We start from the raw sequence: 25,892 nt of genomic DNA on the forward strand, positions 1-25,892 counted from the left end.
ATAAATGAATAAACAACAACAGTTTTTGTCCTCCAACACACTATTCGACTGCAGCAAAGTTTACCGTTACTTCCCTTGGCTACACTGTGTGTTCAGTTCGTTTAGATTATTTGTGTGTGTGTGTGTGTGTGTTTGTGCTACACGTCTTGTCTCTGTGTCTGTTTGTATTTGCACATGTTCTCAGTTGTGTTTCAAGCTGTAGGATGGTAAATTTAAAAGAGCATTCAAAGAATTTACTTCTGAACCCATCAGGCACACAGAGAAGAGATTCAGTATGCAATTAATGAAATTTAAACTGATATTCCCGTGTTCAAAATGTCTACAGTATCAGTTTTACGGCATTAGGGTGAAAATCTCAGCCAAGTCACTTTAGACGGAGCTGATAAAATTAAAAGAACGTGAGGAAAAACTGAACTGTAAATTGTTGTTATTCCGTATTTCAGTCACTGAGATCTAATTTTCAAAAGCCCACATCTAAAAACCTGCAGTGCGCCGTGCTTCAGAGCTGAATGTTGTTAATTTGTAGAAAGCTTCACTGATTACCCACTGCAGGCAGCTGCCGTTCTCTATGTGACACTAGGCTTTGTTTGACAACTCCAATCTTTTCTGTTTCAACATTTAAAAAAAGAGGGTTGCATTTCAGAACCTGCCTGAGAGGTTCATCATCACCACAACAACAAACAGGCAAAAGAAGGAAGAAGGTGAGAAGGGGTACATGGCACAGTGGCTGGCAAACGTGTGTAGCTACGGTATATTAGCAGCTAGGAGATAGTTAGAGGTCATCTCTATTTCATAACAATGATTAGCTTCTTCCATCTGCCGCTCGCTGCATTTCCGCTTTCCTTGATTGCAGTGTTCTCTATATCCAGGAAATTAGTTCATTTATGCTCCACAACCCTGTTGTCAGCGAGGCACAAACAGGTGCAGCAGACTGAACGACGCCACAAAGGAAAAAGATACTCGTCGAGAAAGAAACAGAGATGGAGATATGTGCAAAATACAGCACTGACAATAAGAGTCATGCCACAAGTACAATGGTGGCTGATTAATACAGGACGGACAAAAAAAATGTGGTTGTATTATATTTTACGAACGTTACCCATTAAATGATCTGCCAAAAAGCGAATCCTAGCGATACGAAAGTGTTTATGTGAAGTGTTAAGGGTTTATTCTTTTCATTTTTAACTGAAATTACAGCGTCATGTAATATGGAGGTTTAATGTAGGGTTCTGTTCAGTAAAGTTTTGTGCTATAGGGTAGAAGAAAAAAGACATGCTATTCAACCATACCATCCCTAAAGCATATATCAAACTGGAGCCGGTTATGACTGCACCGTGTCATAGAATTTACATGCAACATCATATGAACACAGACTGTGCAGCTTTGTGTGTGTGGACATCATGTCATGTTTGATATGAGCACATGTGGTGTGTCAGTTATGGGGAGCACAGAGAGGCTGAGAGACACTGCGAGGGGGGCCTGAAGGGTTCAGATTTGTTGGAAGGGCTGCGTATGTGTGTGTGGGTGTGTGTGGGTGTGGGTGTGTGTGTGTGTGTGTGTGTGTGTGTGTGTGTGTGTGTGTGTGTGTGTGTTGGCCACCAGTGCTGCAGGGAGGGCCTAGTGATCAGCAGCTGAGCCTGTGTCCCGCTGGGAGCCATCACTGCAGAATGGAGCAGGTGTCTGCAGGCTCATGCACAGAGACACACACACACGCACACACTGTAAAGCTAAGTGAGCTCCCTCTCTCTTTCTCCTCACTGTCTCTCTGTCTCTGTCTCTCTGTGAGTCCTTTTTTTTTTTGTGTGTGTACACCCAACCCGGCAATTTAGTCTGTCCGCAGGGTGCCTTTTAGTGTGTATTTCATCGCACATTACCATGTTTTTGATCATTACCTATTTTTCATACCCATCGACACTGTAGCCGAGACATAAAAAAGGCTGGAGATGTTGATGTGATCCATAAACAATAGAATATTCCCAGAACAGCCAGCTGCATCAACACGTGCGCCCACGCCCAGCCAAAGGTCACCTTTCCGTGTTCAGGGACTTTGACCTGAAAGAAATGACCGGTAATATCACCTATATAATGGCACGAGGCAGGGCTCAGATGGTCTGGAGACTCTGTGAACTCCTGAATGTGTCTTGACATTCATGACAAAACAGCAGTAACACGCTGATTATATCATTTCAACAAACAAACACTGAGTAATTATTATAGAGGTGGGCGAAGAGCACAACCCATAATCCAGCAGTAAATAAAAGGGTCGCCCCCACCACCAAAACACCAAAGCAGAAGATCTGAACCTGCTATTATTCCCACGCTGAGTGACTGACAGGTCTTTTAATACATGGATTAACATAGCTAAATATAAGATGATGATAATGTTTATAAACGCAGCAATAAAACAGGCTGAAGATTTCAATTATAATCTGTTAAAAATAAACAATATGCAGGTTTCATTAAAGTCTCCAATCATATGCAGTTTGTACAAAATGATAATAAAATCCATAATGCAAAAGCATGCAAGCATACATAATTACCACAGTTTATGTAGTCCTGGATTACATATATTCGTGTTGGGCCTGTGAATTGTGCTAGGGAGTTACCTCAAGTCAGTGGCTACATTTGTGCTGTTCAATAGGTTGAATGAACAAAATAATCTCACTTCCCGCTGATCATTTTTCTTCTTTAATTTGAAAAAAAAAAAAAAATCCCAATGCTGCTCTTTTGCTTTGTACAAAAAGCATTTAATTTCAGGGACAGATTTGTTGCCTCTCTTGGACAATGTTTTCACATCCAGTTGCAGTTATTTCACTCGGCTTAAAAGGATAAATAGAGAGAGAATAATGAAACAGACAGCACTGGAGAGAAAGCAGCATTGTGTTGTCAAATCTGGTGACTTCTTCATATTTTGCTATTTGCAAACAAACATTAACATGGAAAATTATAGAATCTACTATTTGACAGTGAAGTGAAATTCACAGGTTTTTTTGACTGAATCTAAATGTCATTTCAGGTCAGCGCTCTGAGGTGTATGTACTGGATCATGCAGATTTACTGAATTAATTATAAAACTGACAGTGATATCACCATGTACTGTAGATATGTCAGCCTTATAAACCTTGACAAAAGACGTATTAGCCAGAGCAAGCCCTTTACTGACCTGTCTGTGTCTGTGATAATCTCACTCAGATGGCTTCAGCTTAGTCATCTCCTTCACAATAGACACAAATTCATAATGCAAACAAAACCTGCTGAAGGAAAGAACCTTAAATCGCCTCTTTTCAAAAATTAAAATTTATATCTTACGGCCCCTTTGTCAACCTAAATTCGAGATATTATATGGAACAGACGCCCATTTTGTAGGTGACGATTCCTGACCTGGCGATACCGGCAGTCATTTTAAGAGCAGTGTTGTGAGGAAATGCGCCTTATTGTTGTCAGCTCAGTGACTGTTGATGCTGAGCTGACAAAACACTGCCGATCCATGAGTGATTGTCTGCGTCTGAGATCCTGGCATGTTGATGAACAACACTATTTTTTTCTCCTCTCAGAACTGATAGTATCAAAGTCAATGCATTTTTATTGATTCACTAATTGCCGGGGATGAGGCAAAGTATCTGCTGTCACCATGAATAAATGATGTATGGCTGACTTGTGCATTAGTGCCGGGGAGTGACCATTGAAGTTACAGTAGCAGGCCACTGGTTCCACTGGGAGGTGTCTAGTAATTGGGGCCTCTGTGTTCTGTGTGTTCAGAAAGTAGTTTTAAATGTGCGATAGATTTTTCTTTTCAATTGATTGTCTTAAGTAGGAGAGCTGTTCATGAAAGGGAAGCTAAATCAGGATAAGATATTGGAAATTGATTAAAATACTATTTTTGTCAGAGGGGAGGCCAACACTAAGTGGTTCCTCTACACAAGCCAGAAATGCAACAACAGCATCATCATTATCTGCTAACCCCTCACTCCCATTAATAATAAATGTATTCTAACAGCAGCATTCCGCTTTAGCATGGAGTCTGTCTTGAGCCAAAACATTAGTGACTACACTGTAATGTGAGCTAATTTACAGGAATACATGATTTTATTTTGACTATAACTTATTCCTGTAAGAGTAAGAGAATATTGTGTAGATGTTTATGTGTTTGTCTTGGCTTAATTGAATGTAAGATTATGCAGTGTATGTACATTTACTCATAACATAACTGCTGCCTTTTATAGCCCACGCAATATCTTGGCATTTTCGTAGTGGAAAATAATTTCTAGAGTGTTTGTTTTTTCTATGAAATACGTTTTTTTTTCCCTCTTAAATCAGCTAAATGTTTCAGCAACACAAAATAATCGAAACATGTCTCTAAGCATGTAGGCATTTACACTAAAACCCAGTGGAGTTTTTCTCGTTGTGCATTGCCCACTTGCTTTTCTTCAAGCATGAGAAAGGGCGGTTAAGCATGAAGTGACATTTGGAGAGCTGGATTTGTGCAGCGTGGGCATGTTTTGGTCCACAATGCTGTAGGCCAGCCCTGTGAAGGACTCTGGATGTGTCTCATTTCTAAAAGGTTATTCCTTATCAAAAGCCACGGTGCAGCCATTTATGCAGATCTGATAGTGTGAGATTTCTGATGAGGTTTTAGACGTCATTATTACAGATGGTAGGTGGCGTTTCTTTTTTGGTCAGAGTAGGAGATTCTGCGACAGAAGAAAACAGGGCTTGTTTCTGCAGGGAGATGCGTGACTACAGAAATAACTAAAATAAATAATAGAAATAAAAAAGTCTGACTGTGAGCCGCAGTCCAAAGAATCTCGTGTGGGATGCTCTGTGTGCTCTCTGTTACTAAAGTGTGTGAGTGCGTGTGTGTGTGTGTAAGTGGGGGGAGTTGTGATTAAAGGCTCTACCAGATGGACCACAGCAGTCACCCTGTGAGCATGGATGTACCCCGACCGGGATCAAACGCAATACGTGCTGCCGTCCCCCCAGCCCCAAAGCCCGCCGCTATACCCCATGATCAACTGACCCACCACACTGTAGCATGACCACTGCTTTATTTCTCGCTTTGGGTTTCGACTACAACAGCAGAACAATAGAAAATTAAAAACAGTGTGACATCCAAGTTATCATGCACACCTTTGAAACTCAATCAACTCCAAATATAATAAACAGATGCCATAGCATTTACTACACATCGATGACAGTTAACGGCCAGACCAAACTTCATGATCATTGTGTGAGCTGCTGGCCTGCTGAAGTTGAATGTCACCCCATGCTGCGGACCACTCTGTTGTCCAAATGGACACTAATCCACCAGAGTCCTGTTGAGAATACACTTTTAGTGCCAGAACACATGCCAGACTCAACAGCCAATGCATAGCTAAGCCTCTCTGGGCACCTCCACAAGGCTCAAAGACCCAACATTATCTCCTCGATTTAAAAAAAAAAACCAGCGTGTTTGCTTATAGGAAAATATGAAATAAACCAATGTGTTCTGGTTTATACCTTCGTTTTCTGATTTTTGTATATGTGTAAATATGAAGTGTTTTCTAGTGTGTTTCCTCAAAACACGGATGAAGCAGCTGTCTAAGTATTATTTTGAATTAAGTCTACAAAAGAGGAGTGAGTTTACACAGAGAGTGAACAAGCGTTCGCTCCCTGTTCCACAGATAGAGACAGAGCGTTCAGCCTGAGCTTTCAAACAACCCCCTGTCACATCTCTGCAGTCTGCAAAGCTCCAGCCATACTAAACAGCTTTGAGTTAAAGTGGAAGAAAGTGGCTGTGACAAATGCAGCACAGCCTTCTTCCGGGATCAGCATGAAGAATTCATTTCTGATCTGAGGAGTTTCTACCAGGGAGAGTGACACAGGCAGGGGTTAAGCTGACGGTGTATCATGCCCACTGACACGGAGGGAAGAGGGTGTAGGATGAAAGCTTCAACTAGATTAGTTAAATTCTACCAAAATACTTGTCTTTAATATAGTGTATGTTTAAGAAACATGCCATTCAAGGAATCCACTCTCCGTCTCTGGGTACCCTGAATGCATACATTTGTAGAATGGCAGGCCTGTGTAGGATTTAGTTGCTAGTTTTTCCAAGTGAAAAGATTATCCAAAGCAAAATGTCAGCTTTTTTATTTGCTCACAATCAACATCAGGAACAATGACCCCAAAGCATTAAACTATAGCTCAGTAATTAATGTCGCATTTTCAGTTTTCATCTTAATATGTTTTCACGCCTTTTAGTTAGTTTGTCAGCACGATGGCTCAAAAATGTAGGAATTAATATCTATGTCTTTGAAATAATGAGCAAATTATCTGATTTTCTTGCCTAACTGTAGGATTTGGGACTTTAGATAATTAGCATATTTAACCACAGTTACAAAAACTGTGCAGACAGATATTTTATTACAAATCCAAAGGGCATACTTTCAGTGTCAGGATATGATTTTGCACTGGTAAATTGAGATTTTTTTTTTTTTTTTGTGCACACAGGCTTTTTTCTCATCTTCACCCATTAAGTATTTCAGTGACTGGCTGTGAACTCGACTTGGCTCCCATGATAATTTAACATCATTTACTCTCAGCAGTTTAAATAAGGTGCCGTTGTGGTGATTCTGCTGCTCCTGCTTAAGGACATCAGTGTTCTCTTAGGATCAGCTTTTGTGGATGAACCACTCCCAACTGCTTCCCTCCATTACGAAATTGTCAGAGCACCATGGCACAGAGCACCTTGCTTTTGAAGAGAAAGAAAAGAGGTGATTTGATTGAACGTACAACAGCAATGCAGGTGCACTGTGCGCCTCTGACCATGAAATTACCAAAATCAGTATCCACACTGTGTGCGCCATTGATTCATGAAAATGAAGCCCCTGGTCTTAACACTGAAAGCAAACAACAAAAGTCAACTGAGTCCAAACCGCCCATTGTTGTCCAGATACAGCCGCATCGTGTTAATAGCTGTCTGCTGTCTGAGACTCAGTGATGCTGAGTTTGTCGCTGGGCAGGGAGACAGGCAAGTTGAAGGCTGTGATTCTCATTTGTTGATTGTTACCGGCAGAGGGTGGACACCTGCCAGGAAAGAGGCGATCATCAGTCTGAGTAGCACAGCAAGATGCTACTACTGCCAGAACTTCAATAGAGCAACTAAATCTATCCTTCAAGGGCAAATCAAAAAAAGCCTAAGTAAGCCGTGGCATACTGAGGAGTGTGTTCTGGTCTATTAAATGTATTAGGCTGCTCTACTGCATAGACTGCTGTGATATTTTGCACTGAAATCAACAGGGCCTGAAAAATAATGTGTTGGTCTCCATAGCTCTGTTACACTATTGTTTTCATTTTCGGGTACAGTGCTGTTGCCATACACTGCAGCTGGGATAATTCAGTTTCAGATTGTGTTTTCCGTCTTATGTCATTGGTTGCATTAATTTGCTCTGAACCTGCGAAGATCAGTTTTGCTGCAAAACACAAGTTTTCCTTCTCTTGTTAATAATCAAGGTATTTTCTTCCAGCACTTTAAGGTAACACCTCTGCTGGCATCTTCACTTCTCCTCCTTTAAATAGAAGTCTTATTATGCAGAGTGAAACATAAGACAGGTGTTGAAACACTGCGTCTGACAGTTAACAAGACTCAAACTGAGAGCATCCACAATTATCACTGTCTGCACACTGCATATTCAAACCTGCTATACCGCGTACACTATTCTTTACCTGCTCTTTCACACTTGGTATCAGAATACTATGCGTTGGCTGCTACCGGAGTATAGTGTGTATGTGCAGTACTGTGCCACCAGTATATTCAATAGTTGTTCAAGCCTGGATTCAAACTGATTCTTTTTTTTAGGGCGTGGCAGAGCAACAGCATCGTGAGTTTGTGTAAAAGAACCAGAGTGAATAAGAGAGACTAAGAGGGACAACACAGCCTGCAGTTAATCCATTAAGGTCTGTGACGAGGAGGGGTTTAGGGTGGAGAGGCAGGGCAGAATCGAGGGCAGGAGGAGTTCATGTCAATTAGCCAGCTCTCTGCTCTCTGAATTAGCAGGCTGGAAACACAGGCTGAAGCACACTTCTGGGGTCCAGCCCTTTAAAACTCCGGCTGTACGGCAGTCACTGTGGAGGACTGTGTCGCACTTCATGAACCAATATGCTGTTTTTTTGTCTTTGTGGTGTCAGTTATGAAAGTCTGTGCATGCACGTGTTTGTGTGTGTGTATGGATTCAGTTTTGTATGAGTGTGTGTGTGTGTGTGTGTGTGTCTGTGTGTGTGTGTGTGTGTGTGTGTTTATGGATGTGAGCCAGAGGCAATCGGTGAGATGGGGTTTCACATTGCTGACAGTATGGCTGGCCTTCCTGGGTTAAAGCCACAAAAGCTTTTTAACTTTCAAAACTTTTGCAGAGGAAAGAAATATCATTTACCTCCTCAAAAACTATTTAGCATCAGTCATCATCTAAACGGCCAAATAACACATCCAATCAACGCCATGTACTTTTTTTGTGCAAAGTCTGACAAAATAGGAATGGCATTACAAAAGAGTAGTCAGTACCATTAATTACTTATTTGACAGTTTTACATTTATTCATTATTTAATTTATTCACAGACATAAACTCTACAGTATAGAGAGGCCTACTCCACAAGATAGTAAGCGACAGTGCAATATCTCTAACATCCAGACTGTAAAGTATCTCAGCATGGATGTCCTTGATTAAATATCACAACCACTCCCTCCATCTGTCCATATGCGTTATTATAATACACAGTGTGTATCCTTAACTAGGACATGGCAGCAACATGGCTCCATCTTTGGTATGTGTCTGTATATCATAACTACACAGACAGACACTCACACTCGATAACACAACGCGCTGCAAAGAGCAGATTGTGTTTATAGCTAATTTACTGAGTAGCGGCAGTCACTTTCATTGCTTTGTAAAACCATGGTCCTGTAGAGCAATTTACTAAAATGACACGCCGAGCAAGACAACTGTGAGAGACTATTTTCACTTTCAAATCATATTCTCATTTAGAGAAAAGGTTATTTGGATTATATTACAGAGGGAGAAAGCAACCTCAAAACACTGTCTTTTATGAAATAAGAAAATGATCTCCCTCCGTTTTCACCCCACATTTTAACTGCCTCTGCCCGTCAACAGCTAGAAGATGACAGAATACAAAAACAAAATACAGGCGTGATTTGTGATTCAGGCATGGCCACTGACCTACCTGCCAGTTCTTTACAGTGAGAAATTAAAAAGCAACAATAAAAACCTGACTGGGGATATTAGAGGCAGTGAGATGGGGAATGTTTTTTCCCAGGTCCAACCCAAAGCCTTTATTACACCCAAAAGGTCAGAGCAGAAGGATAAAAGATGGACAGGAAACTGAGGGTTTGTTGATGGTACTATTCAGCTGCAAATGTTGCTTCTGTCCGCTCTTTGGCAGAAAAGATACGGAAGCATGTAACAGACGAAAAGGGAGACAAAGATGCACATTCTATTTTAATTCATTTTCTTTGTGTTTCATTCTACAGTACTCTCCCTCTGTTGTGTTATATACAGTATATGATCGGGACAAATCTCCAGACTGCGAGTGCCATCATATTCTATTCTATCTGAAACAATAGCAAGCTTGTTCAGCCCATCTTCCCCTGTGTGTGTGTATGTGTGTGTGTGTGTGTGTATGTGTACTGCTCAGGCCTAATTGAAGGCGTAGTGAGGATTCTCATTAGTATGTCAGGCACATGGTTCCGCTAGGCTAGTTAGCTAACTTTAGCTAACCAGACAGGTGGAGAGGTCAGGGGTGAAGTGGAGAGACTGGGGAGCTTTAGTTCGCTGCTCCCTTTTTGCCTCTGTGTTCTTCCTGTTTTTCCTCTTTACTAACAGGGTTTTTTTCATTGTGTTCATCTGGGAGCTAATTTGTGTAGCTGCTCGAGTATGTGGTTGAAATTCACAATTCACATTTGTATAAATACACCTACCATAAATATTAGTGTGGAGTACACATGCTGTATGGTGCATCACACCCTTTCTTCACAATATGGGATTACAATAGATTATATCTACACACAGCAGGACCTTTAATGAGGTACACGGGACATCATTTAACTCCACTATTGAGATGCTAGCAATTCACACTGAGTCTGATGTTTTGATGGGAACTTGAATATCAGTTTGCTGTTTTGCTCAACCGTGTGAGAAGGTGACAAAAGGTGCCGTAAATGTTTTACAAACTGTAACTTGTCAGCTAATGATTATTTTCATTATCAATTAATCTATTTTGTTCCATTATTATAATCTGATCCTCATCTAGTCTATAAAATGTGATAATATAGTGAAAAGTGTCTATCACTATTCCACAGATTCCGAGGTGACATCTTTTTTTTTTTTTGTCTGACCAACAGTTTGCTTGATAGTTGACTCAAACAATTAATCACTGATCAAAATTGTTGCAGATTATTTTTTTCTTGATCAACTACGCGATTACTCTATTTTTTAATAATCTGTAAAATGTAACCATAACCAGGAATTTCCCCGCTTTAAAACAATTGTAAATATTGCGTTAAACCATTTAGTGATAGATTATTATCACATGCCAGTGGCACATCTAAATAAAGTGCGATTGTACCTCAGGATGTATCTTGAGCTGGAAGGAGAGAAGAAACCTCTTTGAGCTTAATGGATGTCCACTCGTTACATTAGCTCTGCCAGGCCTCGCACAGCTGAATGCTAATTGAAACAAAGCGGCAAGAGAGAAAGAGCTGACTCTCTGGCTGCCTCTTGTTGGCTTGTTGAACACAAAGGAAGCAGTATGATCACATGTTGGGAAAACTGGTGATGTTTTCATCTGTTTTTTGGAAGTAAAAAGATAATATCAGAGTCATATACAAAATGAGAGGATGTGCTTATATCAACAGCAGGTGCTTGAATGTATCAGAACATTTGTCAGACAGAGCACGTGTGCACATGAATATGCTTATGTGTGCTTATCAAGTAGGGTGTGGGCCATCATGCATTTCAGTATGTTCAGTGTCTGAATGTGTGTATGTTTGAAGGTACAGCCAAGTGCTGCTGCCTGCCAGGTAACTGTGTTAAAGGAAGCAAGAGCTCCCTCTTCTTGTCTGCCTGAGATAGAGGCCAGCTGGACAAAATCGACCTGAGGAAGGTTTGCTGCTGGGCATGGAGAAACTCCTTTTTTATAAATATTCATTTAAAAAAATACAAAAACTGTTGTGAAGGTTATAATTTGTTAGAATAATTGGCAACAGCATCAAACAAGTCATAATTTTATAGTTGCACTTGATTAAATAGGTCGTTTTCAGCCCTGCTACCCATGGTGCACAAGTCTAAAATGATCAGCTGCTTTAAAAGGAGCAGTACGTGCTTAATGACATAAAGAGAGACATATAGGAACGCGGTTACAAACCACGAGACATCTCCGTGCACGATTTTAAGCGTATGTTGATCTCAAGCATAATTATTATCCTTGAGGTGAGGGATAATTAAGTGCATACATGAACATGAAGTCACCTTAACTGCTTTCTGGTGCCTTCCTCTGCTCACGATGCTTCCTTGCTCCACACGTCGTGGACCACACGAGCCTGCCTCCTCCACTCGCATCCGCGAGCGCACCGCCCCGTCCGCACCTCCCCAGCCAATGGGAGACCGCGAGTGAGATGACTGGACATGCCATAAATGGCTTTTTGGGGAAAGATAGCGGGGGTGTTCGCGCTGAATCTTTTCCTCTGAGTGGATTCTCTTTTCTCGCCGGTTGTTTTGTTTTAGTTTTTCTCTACCAAGCGCAAGCGTGTTTCCACTCGCACGGGACAGGGCTGCAGGTTGTCGACACCCACTGGTTCGCTTCTGTTTAGTTTTTGGCTCCGCTAGACTCACTACACGGTCCATTCATCCTGTGAAGCACGCCGCTGCTACTCTATCCGCTTCGCCTCCCTCACTTCACCGGCTTTTACAGTTTGTCCGCCGAGAACACCGTTACCGCCCGTCACACCGACACAAGAATGGTCATGGTGAGTAGATATCATGGGGCACACATTTTCTGTCGCACTTGTTTGTTTCTTTATTATGCCTGCATTATGCCGCCATCTGAGCTTTATTTTAATGGAGCCATATAGGGTACTGCAGCAGCAGACAGGTAGCGCCGTGCTGTTCTTTTTCTTTCTTTTTTATGCCTACAGCTTACATACTGACAACCGCTTTCAGTGAATCACCTTACCTTTATGATTCACTACCGATAATCCGATAATTTAAAAACAGTTGACTATATAGCATTCACGGCTACACCTGTATGGCCAGGTGTGTACTGACTGTCCAAGCGTTTCTGTGCATAAATTCGTTCTGATTTTAGATTTAAAGCCCAACATATGGAAATGATGAACTACTAAAGAAGCAGCCACTGTTGTTGGAGTCGAATTCTGCTTGTGTGTGTGTTTTATTTTGAAACGACGTATTCAGGCATAGTTGGAGAAAAATAAATATAAAAATAGAAATAATCTAATCTACAATTCCTTAAAGACCCCACTCATTATTTTGTAAGACAAAACTGTTGGATGGTCCCTCAAGTGTGTGTAAAAGTGTGTGTGTGTGTAAGGGAGAGAGACAAGGAGTGAGGGAGAATGAGTTAGTCTGTATACACACTCATGTAAATGTACAGGGGATTTTAACATGTACCTAGTAATAGCTAATTTATACACAGTGCTGCGCAGGCATCCTATTACCATAGTGCCTGAGGCTGCAATCACTCTCCAAGAGCTCTGCTCCGCGCTGCTCTGCCCGGCTCACTCAAGCACAGACCTCAGCAGCGATTGATTGCTTTGCTGGGACTCTGAAAGCCTTTTCTCTGCCAAACCAGGCTGAAGCTGGCGTGTGCCGACAAGGGCTCAGAGCCAGCCAGAGAGCGAAGGCGTTAACACTGAGGGAAGGGGAGGTGAGGCCAAGGGCTGACAGGCAAGCCAGGAAGCCAATCACAGACTCTAAAAGAGAGGTGGGGGAGAGGGGTGGGGGGTAGGGGAGCGGGGAATGGGCGGGCTCTGACCTTCCAGCTGAGCAGGCGACTGGGCGGGTGGCTGTGTGAATGAGGGAGGGAGCAAGGAGGGAGGGGGGAGGGAGGGAGGGAGGCTTGCTGCAGCCTAGCACTCTCATCCAGGCTCACCATTCTCCTCTCAGCATCTGTGGAAGAAGGCGATGCTTGCTCCTTACGCCTCTAGTACGCTGCTCTCTGCTCATTGCTAAGACTCAGGCAGAAACAGGAGGAGAGGCAGAGTGAGAAGGAGAGGGAAAAATAAAGAGACAGTGTCAGAGGAGACTGAGACAGGAAGAGAGTAAGAGAGAGTAGGGAATTTTCTTTCTGCTGAGGCGTTGCTGTAGCTGTTGTGTGAGGAGAGAGAGAGCGTGAGACAACGGCCGGCATCTCCCAAATGGAGTGGAATGGGTTTAAGATGGTAAGGAAGAAGCTTACAGGCAGCCTGCCACTACACTACACTGTACATTGTTAACAACCGTTTCATTTTGGGCAGCCTGCAGTCGCTAGAGCAGGTTGTAGTTGTAGATGTACTATCACCTACTATCAGTATGTGTTATATTCTCCTAGCACGGGCAATGCAGTGATACTGTTGAACTATTTGTTGTGCAGAATGTTAAGTTTCTTCTCACAGCAGATGTATACAGCGGGGGGTTAGTCTGGCGAGGTTTGTGGGCAGGATGAGAAATGAAGGGAGACAGATGGAGGGACGGAGCCAGATATCATGCTAATAGGAGAGGTGTGGAGGCAGGAGTAGAGGTAAGGAAAGATGGGGAGGGGAAGAGAGGGAGGGAAGGGTTAAATCGGGGAACAGCACCCATTTTATGTTCAAGCTAGGGCTGGAGGTGTCCCCCCCCTTTTCCTGCCTTTGCACCACTCTGAAATATTTACCTGCGTATAGTACCGCAGCAGAGGTGGAATGCACATTATTGATGCTGAACGCACTGTAAGATGGTAGGGAAACTGGACTTTTGTGGATTTGATATTCATGTATGCAAAGTACTGCTTGTTAATTATGTGAGTAGACATGTTATCCGTCATGCTGCTTGTGCACACAGTGGGAGTGTGTGTTGTCCATGTGTTGTGCCAGAGCTGGAGAAAGATGGAGTAGGTGTGCTGGAGTTATGCGCATGCCTGGATTACAATATATTGTAATGCTGTAGTATATTCTCTAAGTTTTAAGCCCATTGCTCCGATGTGTGTGTGTGTGCTTAATTATGTGTTTGGCTTTGTGAATGTATGTGTCGGCATGAGAGAAATCACTGTAGGCTATCTAATTATTCTGCCTTGCTCAGCTTCCTCAGACTCACTTTAAGTTTGTATCCATTTATCCATTCATCCATCACATCCAAGTGACACAGCGAGAGGCTGACTAATAAAACTAGCAGCCATATTTTTTCCCCCCGTCGTTTATATACAGTAAAACAGTTTTATTTCATTGCCGACTGCCGATACTGCGTCACCGTTCTGACTACAGAGTCAATACCATTAGTTTGCATTGCCAGTGCATCCATCTGTTATCAAAATGGTTCTCTTACCATCCCCAAAGTGGACTGACTCACTTTTGTATTTGCATGAAGAACAGTGGAAGCATTATGCATTTGTCGGCAAGTAAATGTTTGATTGTTTGCGTGCTGGCTTGGTTCCATTGGATGCGATCAAAATGCTAATTGAAATGAAGGCGACTCCCCTGTTTGGTGATGCGGCTAGTGGTGCTAGCTGGTACGCTGGTCACACTGGACAGTTGGACTTGCCGCCCAGTCTAGCATAGATGGAGGGGCCCTAGCAGGAACACATGGCTGACAATGTGAGAAAATGGGCCTGAGAAAGAGTGTATATAGTTTATAATGTATATACAGATAAGGCCAGTATTATTGTATACAGAGGGTTAAAGAAATGAACATTGAAGCAGAATGAAAAGGAAAATTGAGAGAGGGAGTGAAACAGTTGAATGTTCATCAGTATTGGAAGTATAAGATATGTGTGTGCACCATGAAGCCTCCTGATGGGAGCCAGTGGGGGACCAGTACTAGACACAGGCCATTTTTTCATGCATATACACCCTCTCACACACACACACACACACACACACACACACACACACACACACACACACACACACACACACACACACAGAGGGAGAGAGATACACACAACCATGCAGTGGCTCTATTACCCTGAGGCAGAACACCATGAGCTCCAAGGTTACACATCAATGCTAATAGGGTGGGGTGTGTGAGGAATTTATTAGCTACAGCACACAGACCAAATGTGTGCGTAGTGATTTAAATGTAACTGAAGATCAGAGAAACATAAGATAGCGAGAGGTGCTTGGGTACGTACTGCTGAGGTGTGTACAGACATCATGTAAGAAATGACAGATGACGAACTAACAAAAAAAAAAGAGTTGAACAGGACAATAAAGGAATATTTCCTCGGTAATTATGTGGTAGCCTGTGCTATGTTTTATATATCTGTGTTAGCGGTTCTGTGTGTTTGTGTCTACGACAGTGTGTATATCATAGGAGCAACTGACGTGTGTCCAGATGCAGAGTGACATGGTTAACTAGAGCCTGATTAAACACCAAGCAAATGGATAGAGTGACAAATAGAGAGGAGAAGTGGTTCAGGCAGAGAAACAATTGCCTCTTAATCTTCTTTCCTATGTTCCTGAGCTGAAACATTAGCTCTCTAGGATTTACTGTAGATGGGTGTGCCGCATTGTATACGTAGATAAACAGACCTTTAGTTGTTTTGCATGGTGCTTGTGGAACTATCGGACTATTCTTTGCACAATAGAGGAATTTAAACATAACCCAGCACTACCAGCAAGTGCATAAAAATTTTATATTTCTGAGTGTCTACAAATAGTAATATACACTCAGTCTGCAGTTTATGAGAAACATCTACTTGGCAACACTCCTGATAATTTTGGAGAATGTAGTCTGTGGTGCTGTTGAACTGTATTGCATTATACAGACAGTATTTTTGTATAACACAACACAATCCAACATCACTGCAAACTGCATCCTCCAAAACAACTATCAAGTTGAATCAACACCTCTCTAAAACAGTTTCATTCCAATTTGAACACTATAAACTTCTTGAATGGAGGATTTATTGCAGGGCTGCTGTATTAGGCAACTGCCAACTGAGTGTATAAATTAAAAAACTGTAGAAATGTACTTTTTCTCTTTTCATCTTATTTCTAGGAAACTCCTATCTTATAACATTTCATTGCTCTGAAATAAATTGCTCAAACTTTGAGACCTCTTGTAATAAAACTAACAGCTCACAAACTGAGGCAGACCACCCAGACCAGTGCTCTACTGAAATATCCATCACAGAGAGTTTTTACCTCCTTTGAGCTGTTCACCCAGGCTCAGCATGCATATTTGCTTGTCTGAAGAGTTTTCACATGTGTATGGCCAATTGCATAGTTTGCAATTGTTTTACTGAGCAGCAGAAAAACATACATTTATGTGGAAATGAATTATGCATGTTGTGGGTGTGCCTTGCTGGTCGTGCTTTGTTTCTCAGTATGCAGGGAATGTCTGAAATTGACTTTCATAAAATACACTTTGTAGAAGGACAAGAGGTAAACACAAGCAAAGTAGAGGGCTTTAGCAGTCTTAAGCTTAGTGTTGAGAGTGCATACTCACGGTTGCACTGCTAGTAACGTTGTGGACAAGAAGAGTTTACATTGCAGTTCATTACATCCACAGTAATCAGCTAGAGAAAGCTGAGTGTCAAACGGTCGCATTGTGTATGTTTGTGTTCATGTATTTGTAGCATAGTTCATGTATGTAGTTGTTATTGTGTATGATATGCACCTCACACAGCATATGCACATGGGCGAGGTGTGTATCACACTGGTTGTATCCCCTCTCTAGCTTTTGGTACATGCTCCAGTGAGGCATGTACAAAAAGATCAGAGCCGAGACACAAAGACACTTGTCAGTCAGTTTAGAGTGAGGGCCTACACAGAGGTGTTAGTGATATGTGAGGCAAAGATGTGAGTCTAAGAGCATTTAGTTGGATTACATTTGTTTGGTAGGAGCTCTTCCTCCACTTGTACCGGGGAGCACCACTAGAAGACTCCTGCAAGACTGTAGAGAGGCCTTTTCCTCTTTTTTTTTTTTCTTGCTTGGAGGTGTTATTCAACTTGTAAAGCGAACTCGGAAAAATATAAATTTCCCTTGAAGGGCATTAGGTCCTCGCTCGATGCAATGATGCGATGATAATTATAAGGGAAAGTCTGAGCCACAATAACATTAACACTTATTTGTCAATTCAATCTGTCAACTAAAAAATGTGCCACAGCTGCAACAGTAAAACACCTTTTTAATAAAATGAATGATTGCTATCATACAAAATATGTTTTGCATCATGCAGAATTGCATGATACTAATTTGATACACTCCCATCTACTGGTCTACTGGTGGTTAAAAATATAGCTGCTATTACAAAGTAAAGATTTGATGTGTGTGTGACATGACACGACTAAGATACATAGCTGAAGACGACAAAGTCACTTCTCCTCACTGGAGGGAATAGGTTTTGCTATTGCTGCGGCATATTTTTTTTGAGCACAATATGTCTATCAGTATTTTGGTGGTACAGTGCTTGTATAAATATCACAAAATATTTTATTGTCTTTAAATGTCTTTTCCACTTTCCTTTAAACAAAAGCTGGATGGAAGCAGTTAATGAGCCAAAAGCCTGTTTGAATAAGAAGCTGCTGTAACAATCTCTGTCCCAATTAGCACGCTTTGGTTTTTAAATATTCCTTTTGTGTGAAGCCTAAACACACATGAAGACTCACAAAACGGTCACGTTGAAAATTTAATAGGCTTCCACAGCGATTTCCTTCATTTATTTAAAATGTTTTTTTTCCTCTCTTTTTAAAAAGCTAGAAATCTGAGAGGCATGGCAAGGCATTCTGCTGTGAGGGGAGCAGCATTCACAAATACTAGACCTAATTCCTTTGGCAGCAGCTCAAACTGCTACAGACAGACACATAATCAGCTGGGGAGTTTTAGCGCCTCAGCCCACTAGCAAACACAGGACCGAGCCCTTGTTGTGCATCGCTGCTTTTCAGAATAAATATCCCGATGGAAAATACAGTGGGAGGAAAGAGGTATTCATGTGTATATAGCTCTTTGTTCAGTCGAAGATACAGACGGAGAGAGGAACACTGGCTTTCTTAGCTACTTTACTGCTCATTCTTTCTCTCTCCATCGTCTTCTCTCTCTCTCTCTCTCTCTCTCCTTTCCTTTCTCCCTCTCTTTCTCTCATCCTCCACTGTACCCTGTGTGTTTTGGTATTCATACAGATGTTTGGATTTGAGTGGCAGTTTCTCCTGAGACTGTGCACAAGCGGTTGACTCGTCTCATCTGCATTTTGCATCCCAGGAAAAAAGAGAACAGAAAGCAGCGGAAAGCATCGGCAGGCAGGCAGACTGTGTGTATGTGTGTGTGAGAGAGAGCGAGTGTGAGTGTGTGTGTGAGTGTGTGTGTGTGTGTGTGTGTGTGTGTGTGAGTGTGTGTGTGTGTGTGTGTGTGTGTGTGTGCGTGCGCATGTTGCCTGTTGTTTGGCTTTGGCAGCTTAAGTGGCCCCAGTGCTGTTGCTGTGTGATGTTTAAAGGACGTTTCAAGGTCATGCTTTCGACAGGACTCACCGCCTCTGACATATTAAACATTTATATATTTCTGTAACCAGATAAATTATAGATTGAACATGCAACTGAACATGCTACAAAATGGCACCATTGTGCTTGGTAATAGACACTTTAGGGCCTACAAACAGCCTCCCTCACATCATCCTTTAGCCTGCCTCTCATCAATAGCAACACTAACAGAGGCAAAAAAGGCTGATCTTGCTCTGTGCGGTATACCAAGACACAGGAAGATTTCACAGCGGCAGGAGAGGGGATATGGAAGGTCCATCTGGAAAACAGTTGTGGTCAGTGACTCCTGAAGATAGGGGTATAATGCTAGAGCTGCGAACTTCATCAAAAAAACTATCTCCTCATGAATTATTAGAGAGAATGCAGGCAAGGAGGAAGATAATACCTAACTATTTCCTGTTGTCAATCAGTGGTTTGGTCTGCCTTTTATGTAGCACCTGTAAGACCAGTGATAGCCAACCAGCTAAGACTCAGTGGTAGTTAGAGGGCCACAGTTTGAGATAGTAATTCTGATAATGGAGGTGTTTGTCACATCAGGTATATGGAGTCACACAGTCAATGCATATTCCCTTCAAATGGGCAGGAAAGCCGCTCTTCCCGCACAGTATATACACTAACTAGATGGAAAAGCAAGGAACGTGATATCCAGTGATTATCTAGACTGATTAATGTCAGCAGCAGGGATGAACAGCACCTGTCAAGTCAGAGAGGAAGGAAGAGGTAAAAAAAAAAAAAAAAAAAAAAAAGTGGGAACAGTAGAGAGATAGATGTGTGCTATCTCATGGATGCACGACTCTCCGGCACATGCTGTCACACTAAAACCCCATTGCAGAATTTTCTATGGCAATCAACCACCACCTTCTATATGTTGCCTCCCTGGCACATGGTACAGTATATGAGCAGAGATAGTCTCCTGTGGGCATTTTCAATTACTCTGCGCTGTATGGTGGTGGTGGTGGGGGATTAATCTGCTCGTTTGAATGCACGCCACACTTAATGGTTTAGCTGGTGTGCCACGGGGCTCGTCTGTTAGCTGTGCTGGTATACATTTAGGGTTTTGTGTCTCACTCTCCTCTCCTCCTGCTGCAGTAGGAGCCATTTCTGATTGCACCACTCTCACATCAAGTTACACTGAGATTAGATTTTCACAGAAGATTGGCTAACTATAATTTATATAAATTTATTTATAAGTCAAACTCCAAATTGATTGGGTAATGGCGAGTACAAAGCAACTTTATAGCATTTTGGAAATGACTGAAGTAGTTTAACTATTGGAACGACAGTCGATTCCAAAAAAAGAAAGGTTTCCAAGCACAAAGGGATCTGGTTTACATGATGATTAATGTAGCGAATTATTCAAATGACACCCGGCTTACAACTATACCAAGCACCAGAGAGGATACCTGTCGTATGAGAGAAAGAAATGAAATAATTTGATGTTTCATCATGTCACTCAGCATAGAAAGGAGGTTGTCAAGAGATTTCCTAGAGGATACATAGAAAGTTTCAGCTTGTGTCTCTATCAGCGATGTAGCAGCCTCTTCTACATCTACATGTAGTTTCGAGTTATTCATTGCCTCCATCAAACTGTTTACTCATTAAGACAGATGACGGACGGCTGTCCTTTTCCCTTGCAGCTATTTGATTATATGAGCTCCGGTTCAGAGCTGAATCAATAACCAGATTAGCTAGGCACACGCATAGACACACACACATACACACACTAACATACACTCAGACACGCCCTCACACAGTACCCAAGGCTGTGGAATGAATTCATGAGTACAACGGTCGGTTGGTGTCTATATGATTTAGCTCTGTGCCTTTGCTGCAAGGCTGACACACACACACACGCACGCACACGCACACACACACACACACACACACACACACACACACACACACATAAAAACACAGGCAGGCAGGCAGTGTCTGAGATGCAGCTGATGGGGGAAACAGTGATTAGATTAGGAAGAGCTCTGCCTCTGCTTAGCAGCCGGGCCAGTGTTTCTCTCTTGTCCCTTGTTCTGTGTGTTAGTGCTGTGCTGTAGGTTTTGTTCTTATCGTACACCTCCCAGCTGTTTGTAGCTTTTTAAATACCTGCTCAACAAAGCCAATATTACCACTTCCAGCTTTAAACCAGTTTTAATCAGAACTCCTACTGTGCATTATACTGAAAATTGAGTTCAATCAGTGGAGTTTACAAGTTTCTTATTTTGCTGCTCTCCTCTTTTGGCAATGTTGCTTTAGCCAGTTATCTTTTTTTTATACATACAGCAAGCATGACTGTAGGCTTGAGCAAGTAAGGAATACAGGGTTGTTTATAGTTGTTTGCAATTGCATAGCACTGCTGAATTCCTTATTTCTGGCTTGATACATGCAGGTGCGCACTAACTGTGTAGTTCAGTGGAGTGAATCTGTGTGAATTTGTGCATGTTTGCATATGTTTGTTTATGTATGCGCAAGTGTATTTTAGTGTACTTTGCTAAAGATAGGAGCCAGCATCACTAAAATGGCCGGTTGCCTGCACAGGTGCATGGTCGCATTCACCTGCCAGCTACTTGTGGAGGTGGAGTCCTCGCTCATGACACATGGTGCTGACTCAGATGGATCAGCCTGCCTGCTCTCCTTGCCTCACTGTCTGTTTTTGCGTCCTCTATCTTCTGTCCCAGCCCAGCTAAAAGCTACTTTAGTTCGACACGGAAATGAGCACTGCACAGAAACACGAGCTATTCCCCAAACTGCAATCCAGCATAGTGCAGGTTTTTGTCATCGGAGTGCTTTAGACTCTGTTGCAGTGTCACTTATATTTATTCAGAGAACAGTCACAATGAGTAAATGTAACCAGGTTAGATCTTAACATAGTCGTGGCAAACATGATATTCATGTTATGAAAAAATGAAAACAGAGGAAAAAAAGGCCCCTATTGGGAAGGATCAACCTTTTCTGTCATGTTAAACAGCAGGCGTGATGTAGGCCTACTGTAGGCTGACAGTGTGCTCTCTTTCTCTCCTTTGTTTTTACCCCTTAACTCTTCAATCAATGTGTCTTTCATGCTTAGCAACCACAGAAACATGGCTAATACTTCCTGAATAGGCCCTACATGATAGATATATATCAACTCTGCTAAAACCTTTAAGCACACTAATGACATTTAATTAAGGATGGGATCCCATGTAGGGGATGAGACGATGATTTAGCCTCTTTAATCCACCAAAATGTCCTAGCTAAGGGCCTCAACAGTGATCACTCCCATCCATCACACCCAGGGATTACAGCAGGACAGACAGCGATGCAGAGCAGAGACATCTTGCTGATTTGACTGAGCTGGAGGCTGAGGTGCTGGCTGCAGCAGCTAGAACTGGAACAAAGGCTGGCATGCTGTTGATGGGGATTTGATGCTGTTCAAGGGAAGACTGCTGTTGGGATGATGGCACTGCATTGATTTGCAGCTGAGGATTGGATGGAGAAATAGGGGTCAGGGGCATTAAGCCAGGGACTGCTCCTGGCACAGGAGTGAAACTAGGGGAACCGTGATGAGGACCTGAGAGGCCAGGCCAGGGCTGGGGCTGAGGGACAGGGACTTGGGCTGACAGGCAAGGCCAGGCCTTCAATTCCAAGGCCTAGTCCCCGTGCTCCAGGCTTCAGCCAAACAGCTAGGCAGGTGTCCAGCTGATCTCACACCCCCACAAGGGAGGAACTGCAGAGCACCAGTCACTAGAGCTGCACAAATTGAAGTGTCATCTCCAGAGTCAAGATGCTCACCAATTTTCTGCATGCGTTGGTGCAGAGTTGGGATTCAGCCAGTGGACAAATGGCTCCAGTTCCGCCTACAGTTTGGCTGAGCAAAGGAGACTGTGGTGTGTGTGTCTGTCTGTGTGTATTTTGTCTGCCTGTGTGAGAGAGAAAGTGACTATGTATGTGCGGAGCACTGCAGGTCCTCAGTGTCATTGTCCTTGAATGATTCAGCAATGCAGCATGAAGTAGTTTTAGGGACAAGTTTTCAGAGAAATAATAATTAAGCCAAATCTGAATAAAGTAGAACAAATTACATCACTTCAGTTGTGAACATTTAACTGCAAAATTTGGCAAAGCCTTTGTTGTGTCAGACTCCTCAACCTTCAGAAACAAGTGAAACTGAACAATACATCAGTGGTTTAATATTTGAAAATAAGAACAAACTCATCCTTCAATTGTCTGAAATATAAATCTTGATATTATATAGATTTTGTCTGATATACCCTTCGGCAGTTGGCCGTATCCTGTCATCTCCGGACCTCTGACCTCACACAAGTGTATGCCGATTAGCCAAGGGCCACAAGGAAGTGTGTGGGAAAGCTGCATCGATCTCACTGAAGACTGAAACATCACAAAAGCGAAAGAAGAGAAGGGAAAAAAAGTCAAGCCAAAGTTAAATGAAAAATTGCTTACATACACGTCTTGCCCCGTCTGGAACATTTATTATTCCGAGTCACACAGAGAGAAAAGAGGTGGAGGAGGATAGAAGAAGAAGAATCCATTTGGTAAAGTAGATGCAGATCGATGAGACTGGAGGCAGGCAGGCCAGAGTGCAACAGAGGAGGGGTGTGTGTGTGTGTGTGTGTGTGTGAGTGTGTGTGTGTGTGTTGGTGAGTATCTGTGATGTGTCTGTGTGTGTGTGCTTGCGTGCATGAGGCGTCCCAGATTACTTTCCCTGATTGATCCGGCCCAGCATCCGTCTGACCTGCAGGACATTTCAGAGCTCGGAAGATGCTGTTGGAGGTGGAGAGATGGCGAGAGAGAGACGGCCAGGAATAAAGGGAGAGGAGAGAGAAAAATAAAAATCAATAGCGCAGAGAGCATTACAGGGAACTTGACTGGCCGAGAAGCTGAGATAGTAAAGTCGTATTAATCTCTGTGTGTCTCAGTCAGTTTGATAGGAACTCCAATTCAGTATCACTGTGGAGGACTGGGGGAGTTTAATAGTTTCTGGTGTGGTCACTTTGTGTTAGCAAGAAGGGGACATATGGCACAAATTGTCAATATATTTAAGGTATCTGCGTCTGACAATAAATTAGAAACAGAAAATGTTCTCTGTCAAATTATTTTGTGTAATTTCAGTTAATCATTTAAACAAGCGAAATCATGTTAAAAAAAAAAGATGTATAGTACATAAGGAAATCACAAATAATATCAAGAGAGCAAGATGGTGAGGCGAAGTCTAACAAGTCAGATGGTTGCATGCTGTCTCCATTTTGTAGCTGCCAGGCAGTGTGTCTATCAGTGGAGAGATCCTGCAGCATACTGTCTACTCCGCAGTCTCTTCAGCCTCCATCTATCCTGGCCAAGTCAGGGTAAATTGATTGTCTAAGCTCTGTAAGAGAAGGGGGAGGGAAACTTGCGCCAGGACAGCAATAAAAAATGGTGGTTTTATGGTGTAAAAGCAGAAGAGGAGTGACTAAGGTGAAAAGGACAGGAGAGGAAGACAAAACCTCATTGGTCATCTAAATTTCAGCTCGTACCGTAAGTGGCTTGGGCTGGGAAGACGGAGAGACGGATAGTCTTTGTGCAAAGTCTGGAAAAACGCCTCGTAAAATGGAATCATGTACAGTAAATCTAAAAGAAAGCTGTCTGCGCCTTTGGTTTTTTCAACTGTTTGAGGAAAACAAATGTACACTCCCCTTCCTTGCTGTAGGCGGATAAGGCTCGTCCTATTTGACTGCAGTACCCAGACACCACTGGCCCGGAGCTCAAGGAGACAGGAAGCACTTTTGTGGCATCAAATATTAATGGCGTTATAGAGTGTATTGATTATATAATAAGTTTTCCCAGCATCTGAGCACCAACTGAAATGTATTCCCTGAATAATTGAAAATGTATCCATGAGCGGTTTTTCATCTCAATGGTTGGTGAATGTAATTGCATTGCACCCTTATTCCAGTGTTATTTGAGATTTTATCAGAAGACGCACATGTGTGTGTTCATGTGATAAACGCAAGGACAGCGAGAATATGAAGAAAGATGAAATGTGTGTGTGCGTGCGTGCGTGCGTGCGTGCGTGCGTGCGTGCGTGTGTGTTGCGCCTGAGACTGTTTGTTTTATCGAATGGTTGAGCATTGAATATTGAGCACTGAGTAGTGTTTTGAAAATGGGATGCAGAAGCTTAAACGCACTTCTAAGAAATGTAATATTCCTTTCTGCCGACATTTGCACTATACACTAGCTGTTGAAATGGAGACTCATATACATCTGCTTGCTGCTGCTTACATTTCTATCACCACATTTGCTACAATAACACTGCCCTGTCTGCTTGCTGCGGCACACCATCCACTTCCACACTGACATAGTATGTAAAATGATGGCTTTGCCGGATGGGTGAAAAATGCTTTTGATGTTTCACCTCTGCCTAACATTTCCTTTTTTCAGGGTAGCTTTTCAACTTTATATTTAATGGATTGGAAAAGTCATTTTAACATGCAGGCTATACAGTATGTTGTCCTCTACCCTCTTGATGAGATAAATGTTGGTTCACTATACTGTATGTGGTGGCTTTAAACTGTAACTAGCATGGGCACCTTAGCCCTGGGGGTGTAGCTATCCCTGGCACTGTCCACTCTTGGCTTTTTCAAATGGTTATAAATACACCTCACTAGCTTTGGCACATTTACATGAGGTTGACCTAACACAGCTAAAACCTTGAAAATGTTAATATGCAGTAGATATAAAATTTAAACAAAAAAAAAAATGTAAATGCTTCTCACCAATTTGTCCCAGTTAGATTTACACAATAGAGAGTGTTTTCATATTTTACACAACCATTATTCAACAGTAACCCTTTTGTCTACACCAGACTAAAACAAAGGTGGCTCTGAACTTCCTATTTCTATATGATCGTCCCAAAAATATCCACTATTACCTTTCACCGAGTACAAACAATATTCCTCATCCTTCCTCATCTTTTCTACCATGACCTCTCTGCCCCCCTGTATCTTCGTTTTCCCTTTCAAGCTGACAGTTCACTCTCATTTAGACCTCCATTATGCATTCCTGCCTAAGTTTACAAGACACATTGACAACAGAACATGTACAGACTCTCTTTCCTCCCCCACCTCTGTCTCTCCTTTTCTTTGAAGTATTGGAAGTGTCTTCCCCATTACTCAGCCCTTGCCTTTTCTCCCTCCTCCCATCTGATCCCTCACTCCC

At 42.3% G+C, this 25,892-nt stretch overlaps 1 protein-coding gene across 8 annotated transcripts in view; it reads left to right on the forward strand.

Annotated features, from left to right (window-relative positions):
• elavl4 (ELAV like neuron-specific RNA binding protein 4) overlaps positions 1 to 25,892 on the forward strand; it is a 78,415-nt gene that overhangs the window by 3,484 nt on the left and 49,039 nt on the right. The window contains exon 1 of one of the 8 annotated variants that reach the window (XM_056378140.1): positions 11,701 to 12,011. The exons of 6 other annotated variants lie outside the window; for them this stretch is intronic. In XM_056378140.1, the coding sequence (XP_056234115.1) occupies positions 12,003 to 12,011 (9 nt within the window). In that variant the 5' untranslated portion in view covers positions 11,701 to 12,002. Of the gene's footprint in view, positions 1 to 11,700; positions 12,012 to 13,159; positions 13,443 to 25,892 lie in introns of those variants that run through there. One more of the 8 variants, XM_056378139.1, reaches the window with a different exon arrangement.

The sequence above is a fragment of the Seriola aureovittata genome, chromosome 6, assembly GCF_021018895.1.
Source record: "Seriola aureovittata isolate HTS-2021-v1 ecotype China chromosome 6, ASM2101889v1, whole genome shotgun sequence".
NCBI lineage: Eukaryota > Metazoa > Chordata > Actinopteri > Carangiformes > Carangidae > Seriola > Seriola aureovittata.